This window comes from Octopus sinensis, unplaced genomic scaffold (assembly GCF_006345805.1).
Source record: "Octopus sinensis unplaced genomic scaffold, ASM634580v1 Contig17492, whole genome shotgun sequence".
In the NCBI taxonomy this organism is placed as follows: domain Eukaryota; kingdom Metazoa; phylum Mollusca; class Cephalopoda; order Octopoda; family Octopodidae; genus Octopus; species Octopus sinensis.
This window is the reverse complement of record NW_021835105.1, coordinates 27,166-42,191: the sequence shown is the minus strand read 5'-3', so window position 1 is coordinate 42,191 and position 15,026 is coordinate 27,166. Positions and strand designations below refer to the sequence as shown.

The following is a 15,026-nucleotide window of genomic DNA, read 5'->3' as shown; positions in this document are numbered from 1 at the left end:
CGCGCTTAAGAAAGTAAGAAGACGAGCCATCCGGCTAGCCTATGGCTTAGGATGGCGTGATGAGCTCTCCAACGCCCAGGAATTGTCCCTCAAAGGCCTCCCTGAGGTCCTAGAGAAGATAATGACTGGGTGGCAGGTAAGACGGTAAGTCCTAACCTGTGGTTGTGTAGAGAGGCGAGCGTGTGTGCTGGACCGAAAAGGCAGGAATGCCGAAGGTCTCCTTATGTTACATCACTAACAGCCTCTCTAATTAATTATTAAATAAAAAAATTTCCATTTCCATTAAATATTGTTGAAAATTTTTTTCGGAATGATACTTTTTTCTATTAGTCAAAAAAAATTTCGCAATGATACTTTTTTTGCATAGGTTGAAAATAGTGTTTTTTTAGAGAATTTTTCCTAATGTCTGGACGTGGTAAAGGTGGCAAAGGAGGAAAGAGTGGTGCAAAACGATTTCGAAAGATATTAATTGACAATATACAAGGAATTACTAAGCCAGCAATAAGAAGACTATGTCGAAGAGGAGGTGTTCGAAGAATTTCTGGAAAAATTTACGAGGAGACACGTTCTGTCCTTAAAATTTTTATTGAGCAAACTGTTCGTGATTGTATTTCTTACACTGAACATGCCAAAAGAAAAACTGTTATCGCAATGGACGTTGTTAATGCCTTGAAACGTCAAGGTAGGACAATTTACGGTTTTGGTGGATAAATTTTTTTTCTCTATTAATTTTATTAATTAAATTAATTAGTGATAATTTAGTTAATTATGTTTATGATAGATATGTAGCCTGGCGGATTGCCAAACTGTTTTTCCGGATAATGGCGATCGAGAACCGTTGCATTAGCCAGGATCAGCCACAATCAGCCAGTATAAAGCATGGAGACGGAACTCACGGGAGAACGAGTAAATTTTCCGAAACTCGAAAATGCCTGTGGAATAATGCACTCTGCATACGAATGAACAAGTATTTCTTGACAGCCGCCCCGAACACGTCGTTGCGGACATAGGAAAAGATGAGGCCTGTGTATTTGGCTTCCGTCGGTGAATGTTGGAGAGTACACAGTTTTCGTATATAAACAAATGCCGCTGTATAAACCAGAGAGGGTCACAAGTCAGAGGAGTCTTTCGTCCTGCAATGTAACAGAATAAACCGAGAGTAGATTTCCTGCAATGACCGACAAATGACAACCGTGTATGAGGTAGCATTGAGCGTGTGTGGGACTCGATCAGACGTCTGAACAAAGTGAGCAAATCGGAATCACTCCTTATCACATTCTTCACAAAACGCACACAAGCGTGGCGCAATCCCCTACTTTCCAATGTTAAAATATACATCAGGGCTTCGAGGATGCGAGAAAAGTAGTTGTCGTACCCAACCACCAACACAAACTCCACCAACATGCCAATTAACACTTTCTTCATCGGCAGGGAGTGCTCACTTTTGATACGACCAATCAGGGCGACCATTAGACGGTCTTTGATTGAGAAGAGCATTTCTTCTCAGGGGTATTATTGACATGAAAAACTGAACGGATGCTTGCTTGTACTCATCAGAGTTGAATCTGAACATTAACCCTCGAATTATGATCGTCACGATTAAATCAAATGCCTGCCACTTTACTAACACCATGACTTGGTAAGGGTGACACAATCCGGGAATAATTGGAGATTTCTGCGCAATCAGAACAGAATTAAACACGTCTTTCAATTTGTGGAATGACTGAATGACCCGCAGAATAGTTGTTCTCTGCAAGGATTAATCGGAAGACAACCTTCTCCAACTCTTCCATCGTAGCATAGGCAGTCTCAATGAGCATGGGGGTCATCATCACACAGAAACCCAAAAAGAACAGCAAACACGTCAAAGAAGCTGTCTCGAGGACTATAGGCTTTACTCGAACAGCACGCCAAAATGATGTTGAAATAAACGAGACGGTCACATCTGTCAGGCGTGGGAAGTGACTGGAGAACATATCCCAAAACCTCCAAATAAGTCTTCCTACACGTGATTCCACGGAAAATAAGCATCATCGAGGACATTGCACTACTACCCCCGTCCCGCAAAGCATCACGACAGTGAAGGAAGACAGCCTCGAACACTACCCTCGCCTGAGTGCCCAATGATGTGGCCATTTCCCGAATAGAGAACTCGACCAGCAAAGTTAAGGAATGAGATATCTACAATGAGTGCCACTCCATACCAGAGGGATTATGTAATCACCAAAAATATGAGTTCCCAAATTGCAGATGGAGTGTAGGATACGAAAGGGGAACTCCCCCTCCCAGGGAGGACCCTATCACATCAGAATATTGGCCATACCAATAATTGGATAATTTGTGGGAGAACTGGCTTGCCCGAATAATCGCCGGCTATTTTATAGAATGTGGAGAAGGCAGAAATAACCTCGTCTTGAATTAACTGGTTGTGGTGTTGGAAACACATTGCAAAAGCCTCGGCAATGTCAGTCCCCATGAATATCGCCCACAATCAACAAATGCAGTCAAACCTGTTCTTTGGTGCAAGCAGACACAACATGTCTGAGGATAGTAACAAATTGATCGGCGTGGCTTAATTGCACCAAGTGGGGAATAAAGTTGTATTTGAGTGTGTTCATTCCTCAGTGAGGAGAAGGCATTCTGCAAATGATAGATCACACGACATTTCTGCAGTGAGGCAGAGGCGCCAATTCGAGGACAACGGCGAGGAGGACGGGGATTATTGCGCGTAGTGTCGCGTAATAATTGAACACTACCGAATTCCACACTTTCAAAGCGGGACATGAGACGTGTGAGAGGGGGTCAAATTGACTTGTATAAATAAAGGAAAGAACCCGGGCAAACAGGGCGTCCCCAAGGTATGTGCGCAAATACTAACATAGAGTGTCGAACTAACCTCATAATTAGCCTGGGAGGGGAGTATCGAGTCAAATAACTCAGGAGTTGAAGTGCGGACAAATCCCACAATTTGACAAAACAATCGTCCAATTAGGCGGATGGAGCTGCCCCGAATGAACGAATTCTCATCCACCATGCAAGACAGAATGATTGGGCAATAATATGCACACATGTATCACCAAACGAGTACACAATGCACGTGAGATTTTGCAGTGAAGTTTCCCTAAAAGTTCGGCATTCACTACAAAACATCTGAGAAATAGTCCGATTACTCAACCATCAAGAGAGGAGGCATCAGTTTGGAGATATACGGAATAAACTCGACAGGAAAGTTTCGGATAACATGCAAGCCTATCAGCAGACACCCATCCTTCAAGAGAGGACATTGGTCACTATTCACGACTGCGGCAATATGGTCCAAAGTGGCCGTCACTTTACCTGGGCCCAACACCTTCACGATCTCGTCTTAATTACAACAAATTACAAATTCTTGTCCTCCAAGAACGATCAGAAAGTGCCTCCAGGAGCTGGGGAAGGATTTTTTCCATTCAAAGATGCCATAACCACACGCGAACAGTCAATGGCGGCCTTTCGGACATGGTCATGGCTGATTTTCGACCCCAGGTTGAGAACCGCTGTTCTAAATAATTTCTAGAAATAAATTCTTTAATTTGAATAGGATTATGAATATTTGTTTAATTTTAATTATAAACTCTTCAATTAAATTTTTATCCATAGATTGTTCTTCAAAATTTATTTTTTCAGTTTTTTATAGCAATTTTCAATTGTTATCGAAAATATGTCTTCCCACGCCATTTTTATAAAAAACAGTGTCATTAGGATTTAAATTTTTATAGAATTCATTAACCGACACGTTGTCTGTTTTAAGATTTTTAGTGAGATAAAATAATTCGTGGCAATTAAAGTGGACTTTAAATGTTTTAATAATTCCCAAATCCATTGGTTAAATTGCGATGTTACACTTCCTAATATTTCAGCTGTTTTAAGGTTTTTATAGAGGAAGTGACATTTTTATATTGTGCGCGCATCTTCAAAATATCGTTTATTGTCCTCCTGTACATCTTTAATTTAAAAAATGAGAAAATATATCAGCAATTCTTTTATAGGATGACAGTTTATTTTCGATTTTTTGTTGAATTGTAAGTCGCGTGTAATTAAACCCACGTTGCGCTATGCTTCTCGAAAATTTTGAAAAATTGTTGCAAATTTCAAAATTGGCCAATTTCTATTGAAACTAGAATTTTTTTAAGAAGAGGCAAATCTAAGAATTGGCGAATTTGAGGATGGTGAATATTGGGGTGTCAATTGGTGATCAATTGTGTTAATGATTGTGCTAATTTGCTTGTAACTATTAAAGACCTAAGCAACCTTAATCTAACCGTTTTTGAATGTTAGTTCACTCTTAAAGAGTTTTTCAAAATCTGTTGATTGCGCACTCTGTTAAGGTCGTTTTTTATTTACCCGAGAATCACCAACAGTTAATTAAATAAATTATTCGATCCCGACACACAAAGGAAAATCCTCAGCTTTTCTATTTGTTGGAATTTTGAGCCAACACACTTTCTGACCGGGCGCGAGGCCGATTTCCTTAGGTAAAGTTCTCGGAGAACCTCACCATTTCGGACTTATTTCCCATTATTGGCTAATTATAGAAAGAAAGGATTTTCACAATTTATTTGTATTTTGCTAATTTCAAGTTGGTGTGTACATACATCATACCATTTTATTATTAAGATTAGTGACCGCCCTCTGTAGCGAGGCTTCATTAAGTCGCAATAAGTTGCAATGCCCATAGTAAAAAATGACCACTTTCCCTGCTTACCGATAAAAAAATACTTTTGCTTTTTGTACCAGATTTCTGACATCTCCATGTTAACATTGAATATCAAACGGATAAGTTTTCTTTTACTCTTTGTGTTAAAGCAGGACAGCAAATTGTAACTGTATTAATCTGTCAAGGATTCGAGGTGACATTCGTGACGGTCAATATAAAAGGCACATTATAATCCTTGGGAAAGTTACCTGGCAACCCCTAAACGATCATAAAATAAAATTTTTAAAATAGATTTGGAGTAAGATCTCATGAAAAAATAGCTTTGTGGCAAAACATATTTTTTGGCACCTAGGAGTCTTCCGTAAGTGAGTTGAAAAAAGTTCTTTAATATGAAAAGTTCAATTTGATATTCCACATAATGTAATTTTTCTGTTTAGATTTTTTGACAGCCGTAGCTAAAAACTTTAACTGGCAAAAAATCTGGAACAACACAATGGACTCCAGTTAGAGATTCAAATAATGTGACTCTTATTCATTAAAAAAATGTAGGATTAAAACATTTAATTGAATTTTATTAAAAAATATAATTTTAAATTAAAATATTGTAAGTTTTTATTGGTATTTTGTCATTGTATTTATTATTTCCTAAATCAAACAAATTGTTTATTTAATGACTTTTTTAACATAAAAATTAATCATTTTAATGATATTTATCACATTTATTTAAAACTTATGTAATTATTATATAAATATAATTTTTTTTAGATTCCTCCTAAATGATTGATCTTTATTTCAAAAAATTTTGGTTTATACGAGACCTAACACCTTGGATCATTTAAAATCTTGGTAAGAATGTGTCGGAAATGGTATTAAAACTATTCATCACTTGTTAGAACATTCCAGCTCATTACACTTTAATTTCTAATGAAAAAAATGACCAAGAACTAAACAGGTCAACCGCTGTTTCACTTGTCCAAAAAAAGAATAGCATAATACTTATTTATAAATATGATCTATTCATTAATTTATTGGTAAATTTAACAACTCGATTATTCTTAGAATAACTCTACAAATGAAATGATTCACGATATATTATTTAAATTACTGGAAAGAGTTGTTGAATCGATTGTCCATCCAGTTTACTATATAATAAAAACCCATTTCAGATAAAATCAGATATTCCAATAATTGACTGTTCGCTCATTCTTCACAATTTGTCATTTTGCACATGTCTTGTTTTCCATAAGTTTATTAATCGCTAGATTCATCGATTTTGTTTGACTATTAATAATTTCCGCGACTTTATCAAACTATCGCTCAAAGCGATTTTTGATTTTAAACTCATTGTCTCAAAATCTACAATAAAAAAGAATTATTTATATTTTGAGGATCTTATCAACGAGGCGCTAAGAAATCACAAATTTCTTCCACAAATTTCAAAGAGCAGTTAAACTATTTATATGATAATTATTTTAGCATTTATTTTCATTACCGACGGTGTTCTTGAATCTACCATGTGTTGTCGGCTTGACGAACTTCTTTTGATTATGAATAAGCTAGAAATTTCCTGCTCATTTGTGACAATTGATAATACTAATTATACCGGAGTAAAAAACAATTTCTTTTTTGAGTTCATTGCAAGAAGAACGTTTGGATCTGTTTTATATCATTCCGAATTTTTTAAGAAACCTCTAATAATATTCAAAAAAATCTTGTCGGGTATTTTATGATCCAATAACTGTTTTGGTGGATGCTGAATATGAGTTATAAATTTATTTTTCAAATTTAGATCAAGTGATTCTCTTAAAATTAATGTATCAAATTTAAATTTATTTGAATTTATTCTTATCCGATGTCGACGGGGCTTTCGATTGGGAAGAATGTATAAAATGAGTAACCTTATAATTATATTGTTTCAGGAGGAGTTGATAAAGTAGTAATCATTTTATATTGTTGTTATTCCGAGATTGTGACTGTTATTTTGACAAATATGTACATAGTATCGAGAAATTGTCTTGTTTTTTTAGAATATATTAGAACATTTGAAGTAGAATATAGTGTCTGGGGTTCTCGCGACTTTATTAATTTTTATCAAAATGAAACACTGGTAATTAATTCTCCACTTTTTTCAGTCGTGTGAGGAGTGTGATTCATTCAGAATTATTATTGTATTACTTATTTTAATTTTTTTCAGAATAAATAACGTAAATAAATTGTATTTGCTTTCCAAGAATTTTTTTTAAAAATTTTTATTTGGAATAAAAAACATTTTAAAAAACAGTTTTTATATATTCTCAAATCTAGGAATCCTTCATTGAATTATTTTTTGTCGCGAGCGCAGCGCGCGACCGAGCGCTAGACGCAACTTTGACACCTAACAAGCCTATCATCAACAATATATTTATTAAATTATTTAAAATTTTAACATGATTTAAAATTAAAATTGAAATAACTTAAGTTTTCATTGAATCCATAAAATAATTTATAAGTAGAGACTTAATAGAAAAGTAAAATCAATGAATACTGAACGCTAATTTGGTTTAGGTGTGAGGGGGGTAATAATTTGACAGATCTCACCGGGGGGGAAAAAACATTATAAGTTAAGGGAGTTAAAAACTAACTAATTAGACCTTCGGCATCGCTGCCTTTTCAGTCTCCATCTCACACACGCCTCCCTACACACAACCACAGGTTAAGACTTACCGCCTTACCTGCCATCCAGAAATAATCTTCTCTAGGACCTCAGAGAGGCCTTTGAGAGATGATTCCTGGGCGTCGGAGAGCTCAGTCCGGAATCCTAAGCCATAGGCTAGCCTTATGGCTCGTCTTCTTACTTTTTTAAGCACGTCAACATGCTTATCCCTGTCCTCATAGAGGTACCAAGCGTGGACGCCATAGGTCAAGACGGGTAACACCATGGCGTTAAACACGCGGAACCAGGCACCTCTGCTCAAGCGGAAAGCACGCAACGCACCTAATCGCTGCATTGCACGCATTTTCGTACGTGCAATGTGATCATCAAACTTACCGGACGGCTTAAAGAGCACGCCCAAATAAGTCATCCGATCAACTGCAGCGATTGCTGACCCGCTCAGCAATAACCTAGGAACAAAATTAGTGTAACCCCTCGTCCTTTTACAGACTTTAAGGACACTGCACTTGTCCGCGCACATTCTCAGACCCCTACTCCCACACCAGTTTGCAAGTCCATCCACAGCAACCTGAAGCCTACGACACGCACACTCTCGGTTTCATTGAGTGATCCCAGAGGATATGTCGTCTGCATAGATTACCATTTCAGTACGAGCATTGACTGGCATAGGCGCAGTGGCCATAAACACATTGAATAGTGTCGGACTGAGCACAGAGCCCTGAGGGACCCCGCGAAGGACTGTTGCGACTTTAGAAAAGACCCCCTGATGCCGCACGACCTGCCTGCGAGATTCAAGAAACCCCGACAGCCAGCGCCTTAGACACGGAGAAACCCCACACGTGGCAAGGGAACTCCGGAGCCGGCGTGCCGTCGTCCACACCGAGTCAAAGGCCTTTTCAATGTCGAGACTAACTAAAATACCGCATTCCCTTTTCTGGAGGGCGTTCTTCATACCAGACGACACCTTGTGAAGGCAGTCCCCGCATGAGCGGCCCTCCCTGAAGCCCCATTGGAACTCAGGGAGGGCGTCTGCAACCATCAGCTCCTCCAGGAGCCTTTGGTGCATAATTCTTTCTAGGATTTTAGATATTGCGGGGAGCAAGGAATGGGCCTATATCCCCCGGGGACATCATGTGGCTTCCCGGGCTTTCCGATAAGGATTACCTCAGCCACTTTCCACCTGGAGGGAATCATCCCAAGTCGCAAGCTCCCGTTAAATAAAACCTTTAGTGCAGTGATTAACCGCGGCGGGGCCTTCTTAAAGATGGCCATCGGGATCCGATCCAAACCCGCCGCGGTGTTCTTACTTCGGGAGATTGCTGCCAGAATCTCCGCTTCAGTAATTTCGCCTGCATCGTTCCTTGATATGCCCAGCTGGCAGCGCTTGTCCCACGACAATATCTGCTGGACAGTATCAAAGGACGATGTCTCTACGAACTGACTTCCGTCAGTTCCCGAGATGCCATTGAGATGGGCTGAAAGTATTTCAACCACCTCAACCGGGTCCGAAGCGAGGTTTCCATCAGAGCGTTTAAGGCGCACTGACTTAGCCCCCCTTCTCCCCGACAGGCTCTTCAACTGCTTCCAGAAGTCCGGAAAGCGAGGGTCCACCCTTCGGCAGGCCCTCTCCCACCGCGAACTTTCGAGTTCGCGGATTTCTCTTCGGATCTCCCTCTGAAGCCGGCTAATCCAGCCACGAAACCAAACACGGTTCTCCTCGTAAACGCATTTGTCCCGTAGTCTGGATAGCCGGCGCTTGAACCTAATTTTATTTAAGATCCGGTGAGGGAGCGTGGAATGTGACTGACCCTGCACTGAGTTCTGTTTGAAATTATCTCGCATGTAATCAGTCAGGGCAGCATTGATTCCATTATCAAGCGCCTCCAACTCACGTATGTTGGCGCAGGTATTCCCCACCAGAAGTGAGGGCAACCTGCTGGCCATGAAACTCTCCAGGTTAGCCCAGGAACCCACCCGGAGGTCAAAGTATCCTGGGACCCTTTGAGGAACTGGCTCACGGAGTTCGTGCAATAGAGGCAGATGGTCGCTCCCAATATCGGACAATAAAATAGTTTTACTAACCCAATTTAGAAGACCGGGACTGACCAGAGCAAGCCCTAGCCAGTCACGTCCTCCCCTCGCGTCGACGTGGTTTGGCTCGCTCGAAGTCCGGATTACCAGCCCGAGGTCTTCAACCAGCGTCTTCAGAGCCAACCATGCGAGTTGGTTACCCTGAAACCAAGATCTTGATGCTTGGCATTCAGGTCCCCAACAACCATGGCCTTCGGATGCTTTTCAAAGAACTCCCGTACGTGCCAGGAGCACGCCGTAAAGTTCTTCGAGTACATCCCACCTAGGTAAAATGTTAACTCGCCTATGCGAATTCTCACTTGGAGGAATTCACACAAGCTACATGAACATATACCTGGACTCTGCAAGGCAAGGTAGGGCTTGTAGAAGAGGCTAGTTCCTGTGCCACATATTGACCCCTGTTTCCAGGGTATGTGACGACAGTTGTAGCCATCAACTACGTACGGACCCCCCTTTACCTTCGTTTCGTTGACCACCAGAATGTCCGCACTCGTGGTGGCCAACATCCTCTGAACGGCGTCCCTTTTTCCTTCAAGGAACGCGCGTTCACCGATATGATGTTGAGCATCATATCGGTTCTTCGCCAAGGATCTTTTTGGCCTCGGCAACGTTGCAGTGTAGCATTTCCTCTACACTGCAATTCATCTCCCTACAAAATTTTAATAGGGAAACGCATAATTGCACCGCAGGACTAATACTGTCCTGCGGTACACGCTCGCCAGGGGCTGAGTGCAATGGCATCTCCACGTATGGAGGACGCCTTTTCAGCCCCAGGTTGTGCCGGACGGCGCCGCCGTTAGCCGCCTCAGAAGGCATTGCCGGCTTAGGCAACCAAGCGGACTCGGAAGCTTTCACCTGCTTTGCCAACTTTGTCGGCGAAGGCTGCACCGAACCACACGTAGCATGGCTCACAGGTTCCACTGTCTTCGCCACCCAAACGGATTTGGAAGGTTTGGCCAGTATCGCCTGCTTGCCAGGTTTTGGCGCAGGGCGCGCGACGCGACGCGGGCGACTTACTGTTGGGATTACATCCCCACCTACCTTTCGGGTTGCCTCCTTGAACTTGGGGCAACCTCTGAAGTTGGCAGTGTGTCCCAACTTACCACAGTTGACACACTGCCTCTCCTTGGATGGTGAGGGGCACGTCTTGCGACCATGCTCCCCACCGCAAATAAGGCACTTCGCCTTATCCGGGCACTTTGTGGAGATGTGCCCGAACCCCTGACACCGAAAGCATTGGGTGGCTTTCGGGCGGGGCCAGGCAGCTCTCATCCTAATGTAGCCGATCCTAGTACCCAGAAGTACTAGGCGCTCGGCTTCCGCAGGAGATCCCAGGATGACCTCCACCACTTCAAGAGGGCGGTTACCCTGCTTGAAGCGTGCAAGGGCAGAGGCACTGGGTACTCCCGCTGTATGTGTCCTAAAAGGTCATTATCCTCGAAGTCCCGGGGACCCCGAGGAGCAGGACTCTTACCTGCCTTACCTTTTGTTCAATCCTGACAAGCCGATGCATGCCAGGACCGAACGGGCTGGACTTCTCCAGCTCTCCTTTAAAGCTGGAGAAGTCCTCCTCCTTCTCCCACCCAAGCAGGAATTGGGTGGGCTCCCTCTTCAGGACTCTATACAGCTTTGAAGGCTGGATAGAGTCTAACGTACCTAAGATCTTTATGACCGAGGCCTTCCCACTTGTAGGGAGGACCTCAAGTCGTGCCACAGCACCGAAGGTAATTCTGCCCCCGGCGCCAGTGGTCTTCTTTGGGTGTGCATCCGCCTGATCGGACACACACCCAGTACCTAAAACATTAGGGGGGGTTGGACGGCCAGCCGCACGTTGGGTTTCCCCACCGTGTACCAACCGTCCTCAAGGGCAACCTTATTTCCTGCCGTACCCACCGGGACGGCCTCAGGAGACGACACCCTGTTGGCATTAATTGACTTACCTAGGCTGGGTTTGGCACCACTAGACAAACCGCAAACACGTGGCGAACCAGCATGCTGTGCGGTTGTCGTGGCTACCAAACAATTAGTACCTGTTGCAGCTGCTGCTCCCCCGACACCAGCCAAAGGGGGAGCAGAGGGAGAAGAGTCTTCAGTGAGTGCTGAACCATCTGGGAGGGTCCAGGCTTCGACCTCCTGCTTTGACCTAAAGAATTAAAAAAACACCACTAGAATAGCCGGAAGCACGTGGCGGTGAACCACGGCTCCGGCAGTTCATCGTAGTGGCACACTGAACCGTCTTGTCCTCCGGGGAGTGCGAAGCGGGAACGCCTCCACTTCTGCATAGTCTTCTTAGTGCAGACAGCTTGCGAGCAGATTTTGCAGACAACTGTTCCTTGGTACTTTTGCACCAGTAGATTTTCGAGCCGTTTGTTTTGTTCTAGCCATATTTTTATTATTTTTTATATTGTTTTAAGGTTTTTATAGAGGAAGTGACATTTTTATATTGTGCGCGCATCTTCAAAATATCGTTTATTGTCCTCCTGTACATCTTTAATTTAAAAATGAGAAAATATATCAGCAATTCTTTTATAGGATGACAGTTTATTTTCGATTTTTTGTTGAATTGTAAGTCGCGTGTAATTAAACCCACGTTGCGCTATGCTTCTCGAAAATTTTGAAAAATTGTTGCAAATTTCAAAATTGGCCAATTTCTATTGAAACTAGAATTTTTTTAAGAAGAGGCAAATCTAAGAATTGGCGAATTGAGGATGATGAATTTGGGTGTCAATTGGTGATCAATTGTGTTAATGATTGTGCTAATTTGCTTGTAACTATTAAAGACCTAAGCAACCTTAATCTAACCGTTTTTGAATGTTAGTTCACTCTTAAAGAGTTTTTCAAAATCTGTTGATTGCGCACTCTGTTTAAGGTCGTTTTTTATTTACCCGAGAATCACCAACAGTTAATTAAATAAATTATTCGATCCCGACACACAAAGGAAAATCCTCAGCTTTTCTATTTGTTGGAATTTTGAGCCAACACACTTTCTGACCGGCGCGAGGCCGATTTCCTTAGGTAAAGTTCTCGGAGAACCTCACCATTTCGGACTTATTTCCCATTATTGGCTAATTATAGAAAGAAAGGATTTTCACAATTTATTTGTATTTTGCTAATTTCAAGTTGGTGTGTACATACATCATACCATTTTATTATTAAGATTAGTGACCGCCCTCTGTAGCGAGGCTTCATTAAGTCGCAATAAGTTGCAATGCCCATAGTAAAAAATGACCACTTTCCCTGCTTACCGATAAAAAAATACTTTTGCTTTTTGTACCAGATTTCTGACATCTCCATGTTAACATTGAATATCAAACGGATAAGTTTTCTTTTACTCTTTGTGTTAAAGCAGGACAGCAAATTGTAACTGTATTAATCTGTCAAGGATTCGAGGTGACATTCGTGACGGTCAATATAAAAGGCACATTATAATCCTTGGGAAAGTTACCTGGCAACCCCTAAACGATCATAAAAAAAATTTTAAAATAGATTTGGAGTAAGATCTCATGAAAAAATAGCTTTGTGGCAAAACATATTTTTTGGCACCTAGGAGTCTTCCGTAAGTGAGTTGAAAAAAGTTCTTTAATATGAAAAGTTCAATTTGATATTCCACATAATGTAATTTTTCTGTTTAGATTTTTTGACAGCCGTAGCTAAAAACTTTAACTGGCAAAAAATCTGGAACAACACAATGGACTCCAGTTAGAGATTCAAATAATGTGACTCTTATTCATTAAAAAAATGTAGGATTAAAACATTTAATTGAATTTTATTAAAAAATATAATTTTAAATTAAAATATTGTAAGTTTTTATTGGTATTTTGTCATTGTATTTATTATTCCTAAATCAAACAAATTGTTTATTTAATGACTTTTTTAACATAAAAATTAATCATTTTAATGATATTTATCACATTTATTTAAAACTTATGTAATTATTATATATAATATAATTTTTTTAGATTCCTCCTAAATGATTGATCTTTATTTCAAAAAATTTTGGTTTATACGAGACCTAACACCTTGGATCATTTAAAATCTTGGTAAGAATGTGTCGGAAATGGTATTAAAAATATTCATCACTTGTTAGAACATTCCAGCTCATTACACTTTAATTTCTAATGAAAAAAATGACCAAGAACTAAACAGGTCAACCGCTGTTTCACTTGTCCAAAAAGAATAGCATAATACTATTTATAAATATGATCTATTCATTAATTTATTGGTAAATTTAACAACTCGATTATTCTTAGAATAACTCTACAAATGAAATGATTCACGATATATTATTTAAATTACTGGAAAGAGTTGTTGAATCGATTGTCCATCCAGTTTACTATATAATAAAAACCCATTTCAGATAAAATCAGATATTCCAATAATTGACTGTTCGCTCATTCTTCACAATTTGTCATTTTGCACATGTCTTGTTTTCCATAAGTTTATTAATCGCTAGATTCATCGATTTTGTTTGACTATTAATAATTTCCGCGACTTTATCAAACTATCGCTCAAAGCGATTTTGATTTTAAACTCATTGTCTCAAAATCTACAATAAAAAAGAATTATTTATATTTTGAGGATCTTATCAACGAGGCGCTAAGAAATCACAAATTTCTTCCACAAATTTCAAAGAGCAGTTAAACTATTTATATGATAATTATTTTAGCATTTATTTTCATTACCGACGGTGTTCTTGAATCTACCATGTGTTGTCGGCTTGACGAACTTCTTTTGATTATGAATAAGCTAGAAATTTCCTGCTCATTTGTGACAATTGATAATACTAATTATACCGGAGTAAAAAACAATTTCTTTTTTGAGTTCATTGCAAGAAGAACGTTTGGATCTGTTTTATATCATTCCGAATTTTTTAAGAAACCTCTAAATAATATTCAAAAAAATCTTGTCGGGTATATTTATGATCCAATAACTGTTTTGGTGGATGCTGAATATGAGTTATAAATTTATTTTTCAAATTTAGATCAAGTGATTCTCTTAAAATTAATGTATCAAATTTAAATTTATTTGAATTTATTCTTATCCGATGTCGACGGGGCTTTCGATTGGGAAGAATGTATAAAATGAGTAACCTTATAATTATATTGTTTCAGGAGGAGTTGATAAAGTAGTAATCATTTTATATTGTTGTTATTCCGAGATTGTGACTGTTATTTTGACAATATATGTACATAGTATCGAGAAATTGTCTTGTTTTTTTAGAATAATATTTAGAACATTTGAAGTAGAATATAGTGTCTGGGGTTCTCGCGACTTTATTAATTTTTATCAAAATGAAACACTGGTAATTAATTCTCCACTTTTTTCAGTCGTGTGAGGAGTGTGATTCATTCAGAATTATTATTGTATTACTTATTTTAATTTTTTTCAGAATAAATAACGTAAATAAATTGTATTTGCTTTCCAAGAAATTTTTTTTAAAATTTTTATTTGGAATAAAAAACATTTTAAAAAACAGTTTTTATATATTCTCAAATCTAGGAATCCTTCATTGAATTATATTTTGTCGCGAGCGCAGCGCGCGACCGAGCGCTAGACGCAACTTTGACACGCTACAGAGGGCGGTCACTA

The 15,026-nt window shown here is 39.6% G+C and overlaps 1 protein-coding gene across 1 annotated transcript; it reads left to right on the top strand.

Moving 5' to 3' along the window:
* The first annotated feature begins 402 nt into the window (after window positions 1-402).
* On the top strand, window positions 403-711 carry LOC115231124 (histone H4-like). Its single transcript, XM_029801210.1, has one exon. The coding sequence runs from the start codon at window positions 403-405 to the stop codon at window positions 709-711; it is 309 nt and encodes a 102-aa protein (XP_029657070.1).
* The last annotated feature ends 14,315 nt before the right edge of the window (window positions 712-15,026 follow it).